Below are 17,924 nucleotides of genomic sequence, written 5' to 3'. Positions count from 1 at the left end.
TTGTTGTCTCATCATGTGGTTTGTCTGTTTTGTATATAAAGTACATTATCATAACCCCACAATATAATGTAAAAAAACACCTAGTGGTGGAAAGCTGCTTTGCAAAGGTTTGTTCTATTTTGACCCTCCTGTCCAAAGCCAGAGTATTGTGATTCAGAGAGCAGCAGCCTCCAAGCTCAATGTCAACAATGAAGACTTGGAAGATTCAAACCTTTTCACTAATTATGATAGATCCTTCACTAGAAAGCCATACACTCCATTTAAGTCTCTTGTGTCTTTTTTCCAACAAGGATTATACATCGTTTGCTATCACGATAACCAAATATAAGTGATAGCACAATATACATATATTAATACAGATCGCATATTATGTTGGCTCCCTCAAGTATAAAACCAATAGATCTCTAAAGGGGGTATGTGAAAATTAAAAGCATTTTTATTAAAATAATTTGAAGTTAAAAGTATTTTTTCATGAACATGAAATCTTGTACACACAAGGCAAGGTAAATATCTGTATTTGCAACAGATACAACTATGACCCAAAGGGAGGAATATAATAGTGATCTTCATTTTTGTACTCTAATATATATATATACAGTGTTCATTTTACCTCTGAAGAGTGATGGGTTCCGGGGACTCGCATGCTCAAAAATCTACGTGTCCCAACAGAGATGGGTCCCCAAAATTTAGTGTTATCAGGGTTGAAATTGTAAATCGGCCACAAATATATACGGTAATATAAATCTATACATTCATTCAGTTTTAATCATCACAGTTTATTGGTAATACAAATCAGTTATCACTTCAAGATTTTTCAGTTCATATATTCTTTGTGGGTTGCTGTCCCTCCACAGTTGTAATGCCTTCTCAAGGTCCAATCATTATCATCCTCCTCATAGCGTAACCAGGAATATAATTTACTCAATTTTAGCAGAAAAGTCCTTTTCTTGCTGCTAGGAGTATTCTTTTGTCTATTTTCTTTCGTCGAATCGTTCACTTCAACACACGTGTTTTCCTTGCCTTCGCGATCTTCCAAAGAATTTCTCCGCCGTTTTTTCGTGCCGGAATTATTGCTGTTGTTATCACTTTCTGCATTATGTTTCGACTTATTACTGAGACTGAAGAAATTACCAATTTTGTGTTGATTTTCACGTTCATTTGACAACAACCACCACAACAATGACGTAATCTCGAAGCAACGAGATCTTGTTGGCCGAGATCGGCGTGCAGACAAAAACTCTAAACGCGAGACAAAAACAACAATGGCGGATCTGCCTGACGAAAAGTTTGGAGAGCGGTAAATCTTTGTTTAAAAAAAAGTAATGACAATTTTGCGTCAAAAAAAGTTGCGTCCCGGGGATGCACATTGATTTGACATTATGCGTCCCTAGAAAACTGATGCGTCTAGGACGCAGGGACGCGGGCAAACAAGAACACTGATATATATATATATATATATATATATATATATATATATATATATATATATATATATATATTATATATAATCCCTTACCAACAATGTTATTCGCTGGTTACAAATTAGTGGAATAAAAGAAATTTCTCTAAAAGATTCACATATGCTAAACTAAGGTAATACAGTGATTCTAAAATTCAAAGTAAAGTAGATTTGTAAAACTAGTGGAGTTTGCACTATATTCAACTTCGCGGAAGTTCGCATTTGTAATATGTCCTTCTCGCTTGCCGTACTCAAACTTGGCGTTGTGTACGTTGGCAGCATCATGGCGTCTCCAGACGTCCACGTCCGAATATGCGAACAAGAAATTTTAAAATATGACCTGGAAGTAAAGGCACTTATTCAGGTATGTAATTTCTTTACGTAGTGTTTATTGAGGTCGTTTATGGAGATATTTTAGACATTCAGGGAGATACATTTGCATTAGCCGATTAAATTTATTGACATAAAACATGCATAAGAGAAGCTGCTATATTTTTTACTTCATAAACAACGAGACATATTTTAGAGGGATTGACATCGAGTTTCATTCACAAGATAATTTATATCTTTTCCTTATTGTAGCTCATAGATTCATATTTTGGGGGGCAATTGACTTCAAGTTGTATACCTAAACCGACACTATGGACGTGTCCCTAATCAAGTTTGTCCCGATAACTTCCCCCTAAACGACTAATTTTCCATGCTCAGTAAGATTAAAAAGACATTCAAACTAAAGGTAAAACAAACCTTTATTGCCAATCTTATCATTATAGCTTATTTCTACCGCACAAGTGCAAATTTACTGGTAGAAAAATCTCTTCCAATGCCTTCCAATGTAAGGTAAAACAATACGTGTCCCGGTGTTGTGCCTGTTACAACACCGGCTCCTAGGCTTTGTAGCGTATTATGAACTGACCGATAACGGATAATGAATAACGAAGATAGAACAATAACCCTTAAAAACCCCAAAACAATACATTTTATCCCTAGTGTTTGCCCACAACTAGTCGACCGTTAAAACCAATAGTTTTCGTAAACAATATAGTGTTTTAATGTAGCTTGTCTGTTTTACCCCATGGCATTTTTGGGGGGTCGTATTTTGGATTGTTTGTTCAGTTTGGTCATCATGTTAACGCAACATTGCTGTTGAATGTTGTATGTTCGTGTTCATGCGCTTTGTTCAATAAAGCATTAAGAAAGATTAAACGAGATGATTAATCTATTGGGTATTTTGTCAAGTGCATTTGCCTCACAGTACTAAAACTGTTCAAATCTTGAAACCAGTTTACTGTGTAATTTTGCATGTATATCCCAAATTTATGTGCTTTTAAAATGGATTAACACTCTTGTCTTATTAAAGTAGACGTCAACCCTAAGCGTTTTCTAAAACTATTCTGTTCTAATGGCCACTGTCTGTCGAAATCCTGTCTGAGAATGTGGATTCTTCAAAAATGATTTGATTGTTGTGTTCCAATTAATCTAAAGTCAGCACTTGAATTTGTATTATATTAGTATCCCCTAATGTAGATACTAACTATTGGATTTTACTTTTTAACTGATATTTTATAACTAAAATATCAAACAAAGTGCTCTGTTTAGACTAGTTGGAACCTACTGTATGAAGCCAATCAATTTTAGCAAGTCCCTTGGTTTAACTCGCGTTTTGTGTGAATTTGAATGAGAATTGTCTTTATTGTCATTGATAACATACTGAACATTAACAACGAGATTAGACACAGCACTCCATTATAAACACGGTATAAAGGCTTAAATTATATTATTAAAATAAGAAAAATGTAGGATAAATGGCCAAAATTTTACAAGGTGGTGTTTGGAGAACAATGGTGCATAAAACAGTGCAATGAAAAATACTGTAATGACATGTAGCAGCAACATTAGTCCAAGATAAGACAATAAATTAGAAAAAAATGTCCTATGACAGTCAAAATCAGCGAAATGTAAACCTTTTTTTTACTAGTTCATTTATTAATTTATTGATTAATTGTACTATTTATCAAATACTCTTATATATTGAAACCAAACAACAAACCCAACTTCCAGGCTCAAGCATTTGTTAAAACAATTAAAATAACTTAGTATTTTTTTGTACAAATTACATCTATACTGAAAAAATATGATTCTAAAACAATTTTGCTGCTTTATTCCACTTCTGTATTAAGGACAGGATTCACTTTACTCCACATATTTTGTCGCCATCATGTGGACGTTATGGAAAACTGTTCTTACCTACCTTTTGCATGTGAAGAAGTCCACCTTTGTCGGCGGCAATAGAAAGCATTTTTCTATGTATTTCCGTGCTTTTGTAAGCCCAAAGCATTTTGTTGAAATGATTTCTGGTAGAATCTTCAAGCAGTTTTACGTACATATACCACAACATTGCTGATGCACAGACAGAAAAAAGGGGGGAGGGTGCTACTGTTTAGCTAATCAGAATGCAAAACATCCATCCATCCATTATCTGCACCGCTTATCCTCAGTAGGGTCGCGGGGGTGCTGGACCCGTCCCAGCTATCTATGCAAAACATAATGCACGATCAAAATCAGCAAAATAACTAAACCGCAAAAAGTAAACTGCGATAGAACGAGTGATCACTGCAGTCGCTTACAACTTAGGCAAGTCTCCATGCTACCTTCTGGTGTGCATTTATATAGCGCTTTTCAAGTCACTGAAGACCTCCCAGAGTGATTCCCACCCATTCAGTTACACGCTGACACACCAATAGGGCGACCTGCTTATCAGGGGCATTAAGGGTTTAGTGTCTTGCCAGAGGGCACTATGACATTTAACTCTGAGGAGCCGGGAATTCTGCAACTTCTCGGTCTCAAGAAGAGCACTCTACATCCTAAGCTACAAGGAAAGGAAAAATAAAGAACTAAGACAAAAAGTGAAACTCAAGAAAAAGTGAAAAGAAACATGAAAAAAATGAAAAGAAAAAGAGAAAATTGCATTTTCTTGCTCGTTTGTCTTTTTTCTAAGTATGTTTACTTATTTATCCTGACATTGTTCTTATTTTTAAATCTTATTTTTCTCTTTTAAATGATAGCACCTGTTTATCCTGTAGTGCCAGGTCTAATCTCTTTGTAAACAATCTTCACTACGTTATCAATTAGGGCTGCAATAACGAATGGATAAATGGCATCAATTGTTAAAAGCTTTGGCAACAAATTTCAATATAGATTCATTGTGTCGTGCGATTTATGCACCACTCAGAAGGGGAATTCAATGCAAATAAGAGTGCAATGAATTTTCTTGTGATGTTCAGAGTACTGTACATCCTTGTAGTACCACTTTGATCCAGCAGAGGGGAACTCAAGATCATGCATGAATGATTGAATGAATGCATTAAAGGCCATTATACAAGTATAAAGAAATTGCAGGGCTTCTCCTTTCAGTGCAAGTAGAACAAATTAGGAAGTTAAACATTTGTTAAAAATATAAAAATGTTCAAATGTATGCGGTCCTTTTGATCTAACGAAGTACTTGCATTTTCCATCCAATGTTGCCTCGATGTGTTTTTGTTTATTTTTAGGCTATTTGACAGACACTTGTCTTTAAGCTTGTTAGTCCTTGTTTTAAGGCAGTTGTGTCCAAACTTTTCAGAAAGCGGGCCAGATATGGTAAACTCAAAATGTATGAGAGCCGACTATTCAGCCTGGCATTCTTTGAACAATCCTTGATAAATACACCCTCCGTGAAAGGTGCTTGGCGATCCGCGACACAACCTCATAGCTCGCCTTTGTAGCATTTTCATTTGACTCGCAGGGTCTCGTGACAAAATGCTGCTGTGCTGTTAAAACAGCTTCCAGTTGCTTCACCTTTTCACAGCATTCGTTCACAGTTAGCTTGTCGTGGTCGGCATGTTTTGTCTGGCAGTGCCTCTTGGTATTATATTCTTTGGAAATCGGCAGTCTCTTGGCAAATTAGGCAGACCCAATTGTTTCAGATTTCGATGTTAAAATACTCCAAGTTTGACTTGTACTGGAAGCGACGGCCCTCACTGTCAACTTTCCTTCTTTTATTTACAGTCGGCTATTGGGTGGGCTGAATTTTTCACAGAAAGCCACGGGCAAGTTGGCCAAAGGGTTACTTCTATCATCTGTGAAATGGTGATTTTTTTTTTGTTTTGTTTTTTTGTACACATTCATTCTATCCTGGGGTCAACATTACTGGCGGGCCACATATTATTAATTAATTTTAAGGGACCTGTTGCTCCTAACAGAGAGTAGCATGCCAAAGTGGTGGTGGCTGGGGTGAGAGATGTCCTGTACAATGTTGTCAGCTATGCCGCGGTATCGCAAGCCAGGGATGGTACCTGAGGACATGAACTCAGGGTTTACTAGTGTCTGCTGAGCAGGGCAGATGCTGTTTTATTAGAAACCTTTTCTTGCATTTGATGACCGCATTAATGTTTTTGCAATCACTGTTGGTCTACATATTAATGCTGTTTGTCACTATCTTTAGGATATTAACGAGTGCCGAGGTCCTCAAAGCACGTTAACAGAACTTAATGTGGCCGTGAAGAAGAGTTTTCACAACCTACGCTTGCGCATACAAGTGAGAAATAACATAATACAAATTTGCACATCATTCATCACCATCAACACAGTGTTGTTTGTGCTTGTTGCAGGATTTAGAGCAAATGGCGATGGAGCAGGATAAAGAGTCCGACAAGCTGGCATTGATCAGTCAGGTTGAGGGACACCGGAAACAGATGCTGAGGTAACTTTTGTTCAAATTAGAATATACAGCAAATCTATTTGCATTGTTAGTACATGATGGTGAGATGCATACAATGCCACTGAAAAAAAGTTCTCATGAAAAAACTAGATTTCAGAGCTATAGCACAGGGGTGGCGAACAAGTTTGACACAAAGAGACGAAATGTTTAACTGTGAGAGTCAAAGAGCCGCACCACGCACTGACTTGCCATGACAGACGTATACACACACAAACACACACAATTAAAAACATATTATTTACCATAACACACTCCTATCCTTACAATACAACAAGTATTGTTCTTGTGTTGATTTCAAGGAAAACCCTCAATACACACAAAAAAAACCTAAACATGAAACAAGGCAAAGAGCCACAGTATATAGAAAATATGATGAGGCAAAGAGCCGCATTCACATGCGTTATGCCAGCCCCTCCTCTTGACGTTCAACACTTCTTGGCTGACATGGGGATGTGTTTTATTCTTGTTTTTGATCGTCTATTTGTTAGGCAAGCCACCAAACAAAACCTCCGAGCTTGAAAAGAACGCTTCTTTAATATATTGGCATTAAGTAAAAGATTTTCCGTGCTTTGCTATGCAGTGAGCAATGGTGTTTTTAGCTGTGACAATGGTTTTCAGGGTCTGTGTTTTTTTCCCGTACCTGGGCACAATGCGTCTTAATGTCTCCGCCTTGTCAGACTCGTCCTTGAATTCATGACCATGACTCGTTACGCATTGACATTTAACTCTTGATGTGCGAGGTACAACGCTGTCGAGGCATAATGCACAAACAGCACGGCCATTTTTTTTGCACAAAGCCCCAGTCATTTGCCCACACTTGCTGAAAAGAATGACATTTTTTCGCTGGAAGAGCCGTCATGATTCATTCGTTTATCGCGCGTCTGTGTTTCCTTGGCTGGGTTAAAACAAGGATCTCCTCCTCTCCTCGGCGCCCTGCAGACGCTCACAAATGGAGCAGAGGAGGGGCACGGCCGTAAAGCCTCTAAACAACACGGCGCGCAACTGAAAATGTCTAAATTTCAGGTAAATGCGCTTTAAAAATAAAACATTATTTTGCCGTGCGCTCGCGTGCCACTGCTGGCACATGTGTCATAGGTTGCTGACCCCTGCTCTAGTCTATTCAGTATAACATTATCTCTCTTAAATCTGAATCTCTTTCTATGTGTAGTTGGTACCATGAGGCTGCTAAGGGGTGAAGTGGGTCACCGCTAAAGGTTGAAGGTGACCAGGTGTTTTCTTTTACCGCATACCGTCATTCTTGATCCATGTTTTTATACGTGCCCACATCACAGCTGATATTTAAAAAAAAAAAAAGACCCTGCTTGCTCTCATCATTAGAGGCCCTACAAAGGAACTTCAACCACTGGACATCGGTGTAAAGTGAATTGTTAATGTTGCAAATCAGGTTACTGGGTTTCCGCATTTGCATTTATATCTTGTTCCAAAAATTCGTCCAAAAGCTTTTTATGCACTTAATTTAAAAGAGTATAAATTTGCAGATGTATAGCATACATTTGTATGTATTTGGTTTGTTATTCAACAAACACAGATTTTTATATAATTTTATATTGTAGTATATTGTGTGCACTATTTACTTATTCGTCCTCAAAAAGAAGAGGAAAATATTGTGTATTTTTATCCAAATTATAAAAAAATAGAATAGTAGAATGTGATTGGTTTTGTACAAATATTTTGAAGCTTGTCAGCGCAAATACTTATATATGTATTTATTTATTTACTTACACATTGATTTCTCTGGTGATTTTGAATTATTTGCTATCCTTACATTCAAAAAGGTATACATAAATACAATACACACGTTTTTTAGTGAGTATAGGTCAGTGTGACTAAGGCGCAACACATTTGAAATATACATACATAAATAAAAAACAAGGAAACCTTATACTTGGATATATTTACCTGAATATTATGAATGTAATTGTGACTAAGTTTCAACTTTATCCTGTAAATCCTAGATACGGAAAACAACGTTTAAGGTAATGTTATAGAAGGCCCTTCAAGATGAACACTAAATGTTTGCCCAAATTTTTGGGGGTAAAGGTTTATTAGAACGTATTATTACAAAGCTCCGTTAATGAGGTAGCAGAAGTTTCTGTCGGTTAGTTGTATTCATTGTCAGAAAATATGGGATGAAATTGTTCAGGTAAAAAACACTTACACGGTAGATTGTTTGATACAGTAATCAACAGAAACAATTATCCCAAAAGTGTTGTTCTGCAGATAGTGAAAGTTCCACTTCTTTGGGCCGGGCTTATATTCAAATGTACCACCTAGTATCAGTGAGTCCAAACAATAGCACCCATTGACTATGTTAATGTAAAGAAAGTCAACAACAAAAACATTTATGCTACTTCTTGTACAAAAATACAAATCTTGAAATTTTACAACACTGGGTTGTACAGGGTTGGGTGTAATTGTGCCACTGGGCATGTTATTAAAAAGACCTCTATGTACTTTGGTGTGCGTGTTTGTGGCAGTAACCAGACAACTTGGAGGAAGTCCAACCTGGCCAGCAAACTGTCAATCGACAATATGGAGAAGAAGGCGCTGTTAAACGGAAGCAATAGCGGTGCGAGACAAAGGTGAGGAGGGGCCCGATTTTTATCTGGAACAAATTGCAACTCTCACAATGGAATAACAATCCACTCAGTCACCACACTGATTGACAGTTATTAAATTAGTTGTACTTAAAATAACCTTTTTACTACAGGACTATACAGTATGGACCTGAAATTAACTGTTCATAAATGTCAAATATGTCTTTATATGATGAACAGAGATTTTTAGTAGTGTTGTAACCCTTTATTGGACAAATATTATACAGGCCGCCTAGAGTTTTTAATGTTAGTTTGTCCATGAAGGAGTCAGAAATCATGTTCTGAGTGATTACTTACTCTGGTTGAAATTGATCTGCTCCCTATAAACGTGTTCCTTCATCCAACCCTACATTCTCTTTGTCTATCAACCTAATCTGTTCTGCCCTAAACAGCTTTAATTATCATTTGTCCCAATGTATCAATCAGAAAGACCACCAAAGAAGGCCTGGCCCAGACATCTAGTGACATCACAAAGAACCTGATGAGCATCAGTCGAATGATGTCGCAGCAAGTCAATCAGAGCGAGGAGACAATAACGACACTAGGTGCCACCTTTTTGTTTTATTCTCATTATTTTATCTTTTGCTAATCAAGTGTACAACATTTTGAGAATGTTTCTCAGTTACTTGCACACCCCATAAATAGTTGGATCGAAAATAACCAAGTTAGAGTTGGATCCATCTGACCAATTTCCTGGATCGTTTTTTGAGTGGTTTTGTACAAAAACTGGATCCTTTATTTTAAGATCACTTCAGAAATAAGGTCGTTACCCAATAAGTGGGTGTTTTTTTTTTAAAACAACTCCAAACCCAAACATAACATTATTGTGTTAAAGGTTTTTAAAGTTAGGTTGTTTTGTGCAAATAATCAACAAAAATGAAATATTTAGTTAAAAGCTGCACTAAACGTGATCCATTCTGCCGAAATGAGTTGGAAGTCGCAACGTCCTATTTTTAGCTTCAGGCCGATAACTGAGCGAAAATGAGGAAAATCATGGGAATAAACTGTTTTGCAATTTTGCTATTTTGATAGATATGATATTTGACGCGAGTTTTATAATCCACTTTAACAGGTAAAGTAACAAAATCAGTGATTAAAGGTCAATATTTATTGCAGAAAGCAAAATAAGTTATTTTAATTTGTATTTACATAAATATGTCAAGTCAAGTCTAGTCATGTTTATTTGTATAGCCCTTAATCACAAGGCGTCTCAAAGGGCTTCACAGTCTACAGACTATTATTACAGACTATTAATAAAAAGTATAAACATTTGACAAGCTCACAAGATTGTCAGCCATCTTGCTTCGTCTTTGTTTCCTATTTTTTTTCCTTTTTTACTATTTGTTTCTATTGTATCAATTTTTCCTCCTTTCCTTCATTTTTTCTATTATTTCTTTGATAGTTAACTTAAATCTAAACGGCTGCTAATTTGACTTTTGCACTAGTGGCAGTTTTTTTATAGCTTGCCACTCCTTGCACATTTGATCTCTGCACTATTGTTACTTACAGTGTTATTACTTACAGTGTTATTGTTTACAATATAATGGTACTGTGTACCTGACTTGTTAACCTGACTGCCCATCTTGCACATCTGGTTAGCGTCTCTTCTTGCACTATCGGCACTATGGTAAATAACACAATACAGCTTTATTTATATCTGTACACTGAAGGACACTGAGGGAAACTGTGGGAGTCAGATCCATCGACATGACAATAAAGTAGATCTGAATCTCTGAATCTGAATCTGAATCTGAATTTTTGCTTTTGTTTTACTTCTTTCATTTCTTTTTTCCTTTTTCTTTTTATATATTTTCCTCTTTTTCATTTGTTTCTCTTCCCTGTTTCTTTTTTTCTCCTTTTTTCTTATTTGTCTTACTCCTTTTATTTTTTTCTTGTGCTTTTTTCCCTGGAAAGGGCTGGGGAATAATCGCACCTTAAGAAAATCGCTTAGTCTCGGGAGTTTTAATTTTCCCTTGAGCTTTTTAGCACTTCTCTTTGATTGCACAAAACCATAGAAGAACATCTAGTGGTCACATAATACCCACCGTCCCTTAAAGAATTGTTTTTCAAACAAGGTCTTGCAGCGAAATTATGCAGAAATGCAAGTATGTGACAGTTCATGACATCTAATCTTTAAGCGAGAAGAACTGCAGCTTTACTGGGGACAAGTGACGGTGACACAGCAAACGTCCTTACTTACTTACGCACTTACGCACTTACTTACTTACGCACTTACTTACTTACGCACTTACTTACTTACTTATATGTGCTAAAAATGTCTTTCAGCCGGGTCTAATTCCTTTTTATATGTGCACAAATGCTTAGTAAAAATTAAACTTTAACTGTAAAACATTCGAATTACATCACAAAACAGACAACTTTAAACATAGTTTTCTGAGGTTTTTGATTAAAAAGGGTGGATGGAAGGCCTCAATTGAAATGGCCATATCTTCAAAATAGTTCTTCTTACAGCTCCGAGTATAGCATCATTTTAAAGCTAATTTCTTGTACTTTCCCTTGGTTCAAAAAAAAATCCAAAATTTGCTATTTGCCTCCCTGTGACTCATTTTGGTGGATAAATGGTCTGCATTTATATAGCACTTTTCAAGTCAGTGAACACCTCCCAAAACGCTTTACAATGTGCTTCACACTTACCTATTCACACACACTCACATAGGGAGTCAGCCATGCAAGGCGCCTACCTGCTTAATGGGGATTAAGGCCCAATCCCATTCCTGTCACTTGGCCCTGAGAACCCACCAATGAGGTCCCTCCATAGGGAAGTCCCCTCTGTGAGTGGAGTGCAAAGTGAAGATTGTCCCCTAAGAAATTGGACGGGACTTGCAAGGTTCCACCCCAGTCCAGTAGATGGCCGTAATACGAATTGGATGTAGACCTCAGTGACGTATTGGCCTCCGTCACACGTAAACAACTTGAGTCTCAACCTGTGGTGTGGCAGTTGGAGAGTCCGTGCAACGTTAAAAATGCCCGCTACAGCTGTGTTATTACCGATTGCCTGGAAGCTCATCACCTTTTCCGTGTCTCCAATCAACGGAGGAGAAATGCGCGATATTGAAGACTGTTTCGGCGCTATGTAGCACTGATTCATCTTTACAAGGTACGTCCACTCATTAAAAAAAAATGACCCGTTCGGTCAAATACAGTAAGGGTTAACGTACAACGCACGTTCACATTATACCCTATGTTTGTGTAGACATAAATGACAACCTACTTATTAGTATCTTAATGCCATTTTATGACGTATAGTAGGGGTCTTTAATGTGTGACACGATGAAAAGTAAACAAACACAAGAGCAGTCCACCTGACCCTTAAGCTGACATAATCGTCACCAAACTTCCCTGTAGGACCCAAACACCTTAGTTCATAAGGAATTTAATTCAAAAGAGTTGTCATTGGATATAAAAAAAGATAATTTCTAAAGCTGTCCTTTTCTTTTCTATGCCCGCATTTATGTCCAAATTGTTTATCTTATCTGTTGTGTTCCAGAGTGGCCATCCCATAAGCATGTACAGGTTGGACAGGAATGTTCCCATCCTGTGCTTATGGTTCGATGTGGAGTCAGAACTCATTCAGGACTTAAGGTTGAGCAAGAAGGTCATGTGGGCCCTGCAGGAGCTGCTGAAGAGGGAACAGGACCATGGCTGGAGGTCCTGATCTACGTGTACTGGCTGGCTCACGGTCTGTCCTACTGTGTGGTGTCACGGGTCTTCAGTGTTCACAGGTCCACCGTACACAGAATTGTCCACAGTTAATATGGAATAAATTGCCCAAAAGCCATGTTTCAGGCTCTGGAGGTCAGACCCACATTTGCATCATGTGCTTTTCTGCATTACTATTCAATAAACGTCTTTATTTTAAGTAACACCTTGGTGGTTTATTTCATAATGATGTGAGATACTGTGTGTGAACTATGTGACTGTTGGACAGAAAACAACTACAAATAACTCTGGGTTAAATAATAGTTGACTTTTAGAAAAACAAACTCACATTGGGCCGAAATACATAATAGTAAATAAATAATGTGTCACAAAATGTAACAAAAATATACCAATATTTCCATAAAACTGGAAAACACTAACTGGAACTTCATTGAATTGTTAATAAAATAAAATATTTTCTTTTTATAAAACAAAGGGAAACATTGCAGAGATGTCACTGTTCTGGAAATGTGTCCACGAGCTTCCCAAAAAAGATCAGGAACCGCTCAGTTTTGGCCTCAGTTTCCTTGTGCCTTTTCTTCACTCTGGCAGACTCCTCTTTCAAAAAGTCAAGGAGTGTATCGTGCTTCCTTTTTTTTCTGGGTGATTTAGGGTTTGGCGCCGGATTGGAAGATGATGTGCCCGGTGGTGGCCGTGATTTTCTGCAGTTATCCAATTCTACGGTTTGAAGTGTGAAGAGTTGTTTGCGGCTCCCTCGGTAAATTTGTGCAGTTTAAAGTAGCGATTTTGCAATGTTCATGTTTTAACACGAAAATACGATTTTCTTTTGCATTTACGTCTAACTAAGATATCTCAATATATTTCGCTGCAAATACATGCGTAGTTGTGGAAAACTACTTACATTTGTGCGGTTCCTTTCCAGCCATGTTTGTCGATATTGAGAATTCGCAAAGCCTTCTGGGTAGTCACTTCGCTCCAAGTGAGGTACCGACCTCCCTCGATCTGAAGTGGTTATGTCATGGATTCAGGGCACTTCTCCCTCGGTCTTGAGAGTATTGGGACACATCCCATTTTCACGTGAACGCGCAAAACCGAGTGACTAGGGCAAATAGCGAGTGAAAGTGAGAAGAATGGGACGCAGCCTAAGTGTCTTGCCCAAGGACACTTTGACATAACACGGAGGAGCCGGGAATCAAACATGCGACCTCTTGTTTAGTTCAAATTATTGCTTAATTTCTTAACAATAATTGGGTCTTTTGTCAAAATCGGCCAATAGTTCCAAGTGGGCAAAAATATCATGTCACTGTTTAAGAGAAAAAAAAAGTAAAATCACGCACTCCATTTTATCTCGATTCCTTTTTAAATGTATTTTTTAGACTAATTTGCTATTTTTATAACATTAAAAAACCCAGACATATTAAGACGACTATGCTTTCTGAATAGGTTTGATTTTGAATAGTGCAATTACAGTATTCCCTTGTTGTTTCGCAGTTCGACTTTCGTGTCCTCTGTGAATCACGAGTTTTCGTCTTACAAAATGTTCCACGGATAAATATGTACATCATGTTTGGGTGTCAATACCAAACCCAAACATGACTATTCTGTTAATCAATAAAATAAATTGTTTTGTATAAACTCTCCATTTAAATCGGGTTGTTGTGTTTGGTCAGGACAAACCATAAAAATTTGGTTCTTTAGTTATCTTTGTTTAAAACCGAACAACAACTCATAATTAGTTTAGTTTTAGAAGACACCTCCTCCTCTTGTTGAGTTTGGAGCAACTCCCAAAATTAGGTATTTTAGTTTTAATGTGTTAGGAACAAAATAAAAACTGTGATTTGGATAGATTTGTTCTAAAAAACAAAAAAAACTACATTGATTTTTTATGTTTAGAGCAACTCCAGAAATAGTGTTCTTTAGCGAACAAATATAAAATATTTGGGTCAGTTAGTTTTGATAGACAAAAACTGGTATAGGTCAATGTATTGGGTTGTTTTATCCAAAGATCTTTATTTAGATTGGGTTGTTGTATTTGGGGCAGCCCCAAAAATTAGGTTATTTAATGCAACATGTGGATCATTTTGTGTAAAAATATATATTTCAAAAGGAATATTTGAGTCAGTTTGTAGAAAACAACACCTTAAGATTTTTTTCTTCAGCCCAACTAACAATGTACAGTTTCTTTTTGACAAAATAACACAGAAAGTTGGATGAAAGTGATCCAATTAAAATAGTAAAATTGTCATTTTTTTTAAATCACATTTTGGTTCTTCTTGACCCAGATCTTTTTTGAGTGCTTCAAGTTTTAAATGGGTTCCTTTTATTGTTTTGCAGCAACCTCGTCCAGGACCATCCAGGAGACCAATGACGAATTTAGGAACATGACGGGCACCATCCAGCTGGGCAGAAAGCTCATAACCAAGTACAATCGGCGGGAGCTCACAGATAAACTGCTCATCTTCCTGGCACTGGCACTCTTCCTCGCCACAGTGCTCTATATCCTCAAAAAAAGACTCTTTCCTTTCTTTTGAATTTTCCTAAGTAATACAAAACATGATGTTTCCAGAATATACAACAACATCAGACTTGCAGCTTAATAATATCATAAAACCGATGTACAGTAAATTCCAGGCTACAGATCGCACTTAATTAAAAGTCGCACGCTCCAATTTAAGAACAGAACTCATTTTGTTTTTTGCAGGAGCTGCACCAGATTTAAAGGCACAGGCTCAAACAGCCACAAAAAAAAAACAAATTCATGTCTGTTTCTTATATTTTAGACCTGGGGTACACCAGCGGCCAAACGCGTGGGGAATTTGGGATCGAAGCCTTTGGCTGCAGAACGTGCACATCTGACGCCGTTTTTAGTTCAGCTCTGAGTTTTTTACGTCACGTGTTCTCAGATCATGTGACCATTAAAGATGGCGATTTTAAACATGATCATTTATTGTACCGAAAGTAAATGACAGCTGTGTCATATAAAATATGAGCTGGGTCATTTTTACGATTCGGTGCTATTTCAGCATGGTAACCTTCACTCAAAAAATGTAAAATATTCAATTTTTTTCAACATTTCATCTGAAAAGAGGAACTTTCAAATTAATAGAAATGTAATGGTCCAGCTCAGAATACAGTTATGAAAGGTCTCACTGGGAACATATTTTGTAAACATGAAAAATGCTCTAATAACTGAAATTGACATGAGGTAAGGAATATGATTGTTTAGGCAATACAGTAATGAGAAAAACCATGACTTTATTAGATTTTTCTCATATTTGTAACAGAGGTCAATCAAACATGACTGGGGACATTTTAGTATACTTGTAATATATATAGATATAATTTATACTGCTTACATATCAGTGTGTCCTTCGGTAGCTGGCTGTAAAGCATACATGGAAATGTGACTCAAATGGCACCAAATAACTGGAATAACCCAGCTTTATGTTTCCAGACGACAGCGCTAGGGTAAACATACTGTGGAGAATAGTGCCAGATTGCAACACAGATGTGTCTTTTTGTGTTGTCATTGGTGGTTTCCGCGGTAATTGACCAAATTGTATTTACTTGTTATTGTTCCTCAAGAATCAAAGGAACCTTGAGCGACCTAAAATTGACGCTGATGATACAGAAATAGAAGTGTAGCATTCATGCGAAAATGGTATTACTGACAAAAAAGTTTTCAAGGCTAATAACTTTAATTTTAAAAAACAATAGTTACATTTAATAAACTTTTTTTTTTAAATCACCAATTAATTAGTATTGATACTACATAAGGAGTTTGTCGACGCAATTACTAACTAGTGAATAATTAATTAAAACATTTGTCTGATGGTGGCCTTACTGTTTACAAATTTCTCCTGTGATAATGACGTTACCAACATCAAATTAATTTGTAGGAAACATTAATGATAACATAAAAGATTTCAAAAACATTCTGAACTATGGAATCTATGATATTACAAATTTCATTATCCAAATGTTACTAAAAATATGAAGACAAAAACAATTCAGTAGCTCCATTTTTGCATGAGGTTAACGTTGGATAACTTCCACTGCTGTTTAATTCTGATGTAAAATGCAGGAGTTTAACTGTGTGGGGGAAAAGTGGAACTATCATTAGTATGTTGTAAATATCAAATAAAGTTTTGAAGAACCTCCTTTTTTGCTCTTGTTGTGTTTTAAATGAAAAATATTTGCAAAAACATATACTGATTTTTCCTTTAGTAGGGCGTCATAAATGTATTCAGATGTCACCGAGGGGTATTGTATTGAGAGCGTTGTGGAGAAGAGCACTCTCCTTTTCCTTGTTTCCGCCACAAAAAGGGAATGAGCTGCACCTTATTTAAAGCCGCATTGTTTAAAATCAAGCAAACAAATAGCGGCTCCTGGTGCGAGTTTTCGGTATTTGGCTCACATTACACCAGGCTGAAAAGGTGCACGTATCTATGCAGGCGTAGAGACAGAACAGCACACATCTCTGTCTTTCTTCAGATAAGACCCGGAAAGCAAACTCCATTTTGCCCGTGACCCTACAGCCCGCCCATCCAATGCGGGCGAAGGGTGATGGAGCGGTATATTTTTGGTGCTTGTGGATTTGTTATCTGACGCCGGCTTTTCAGCACCTCGGACGAGAGCGTGTACAGAGGAGCGGCGTGACCTCGCCGCAATAGGGACTGCATTTTAAATAACCGCAGATTTCATTAAGAATAAAAAATTCGGCATGGATCGTTGTCCAGAAGAACGTCATTTAGATAGATAGATAGATAGATAGATAGATACTTTATTCATCCCCACAGGGAAATTCACATTTCCAGCAGCATCGCTGCGCTGAGAACAATACAATAATAAAGCAAAAAGAATACAATACACAAATACCCAATGTGACGTGCTAATACCCACTGTAGCGTGTTATATAGAGTATCTAGATAGTGCTACACAGAATACATATTGCAATAAAATTCGGTAATATGCAATGTAGGGGGTGTGGTTTAATGTGGGCCTTTACTCTGCCGGGTGGAGTTAAAGAGCCTCATGGCATGAGGAAGAAAAGATCTCTTCAGTCTGTCCGTGGTACAAGAGAGTGACAGCAGTCTGCCACTGAAGCTGCTCTTCTGTCTGGATATAATGCTGTGTAGTGGATGTGATAATTTGTCCATGATTGACCGAAGCTTTTTCAGTGCCCGTCTCTCAGCTACTGTTGTCAGGCTGTCCAGCTCTGTGCCCACAACAGAGCTCGCTTTCCTCGCCAGTTTATTGAGACGAGAGGCATCCTCCTTCATGACGCCGCCTCCCCAACCCTCTGCCGCATAGAAAAGGGCGCTTGCCACAACTCATAGAATGTATGACAACAGAACCCAACATGCTAGAGTTCCTTTAATGCAGGGATGTCATACACAGTTTGGCA

The 17,924-nt window shown here is 37.4% G+C and overlaps 1 protein-coding gene across 2 annotated transcripts; it reads left to right on the top strand.

Moving 5' to 3' along the window:
* Nucleotides 1-1,721: 1,721 nt before the first annotated feature.
* bnip1a (BCL2 interacting protein 1a) lies at nt 1,722-16,678 on the top strand. 2 transcript variants are annotated; one of them, XM_088344212.1, is made up of 6 exons: nt 1,722-1,823; nt 5,943-6,035; nt 6,109-6,200; nt 8,717-8,821; nt 9,263-9,381; nt 14,852-16,678. In XM_088344212.1, exons 1-6 carry the CDS (start codon nt 1,743-1,745, stop codon nt 15,046-15,048), a joined length of 687 nt encoding a protein of 228 aa, XP_088200338.1. In that variant the 5' UTR covers nt 1,722-1,742; the 3' UTR covers nt 15,049-16,678. The 2 variants fall into 2 exon arrangements, with proteins under 2 accessions (XP_088200338.1, XP_088200337.1); XM_088344211.1 differs by lacking the exon at nt 14,852-16,678 and adding an exon at nt 12,345-12,720.
* Nucleotides 16,679-17,924: the final 1,246 nt, after the last annotated feature.

The sequence above is a fragment of the Urocampus carinirostris genome, chromosome 9 (genome assembly GCF_059441175.1).
Source record: "Urocampus carinirostris isolate Australia breed hairy pipefish chromosome 9, RoL_Ucar_1.0, whole genome shotgun sequence".
NCBI lineage: Eukaryota > Metazoa > Chordata > Actinopteri > Syngnathiformes > Syngnathidae > Urocampus > Urocampus carinirostris.
This window is presented reverse-complemented; position numbering and strand designations above follow the sequence as displayed.

What these genes read in the sequence shown, in the direction of transcription:
- bnip1a (XM_088344211.1), top strand. Translation starts at nt 1,743, where the DNA reads ATGGCGTCTCCAGACGTCCACGTCCGAATATGCGAACAAGAAATTTTA. An exon ending in AATAGCGGTGCGAGACAAAG is followed by an intron (nt 8,822 to 9,262) that starts GTGAGGAGGGGC and finishes TGTATCAATCAG; the next exon opens with AAAGACCACCAAAGAAGGCC. An exon ending in GGAGACAATAACGACACTAG is followed by an intron (nt 9,382 to 12,344) that starts GTGCCACCTTTT and finishes GTTGTGTTCCAG; the next exon opens with AGTGGCCATCCCATAAGCAT.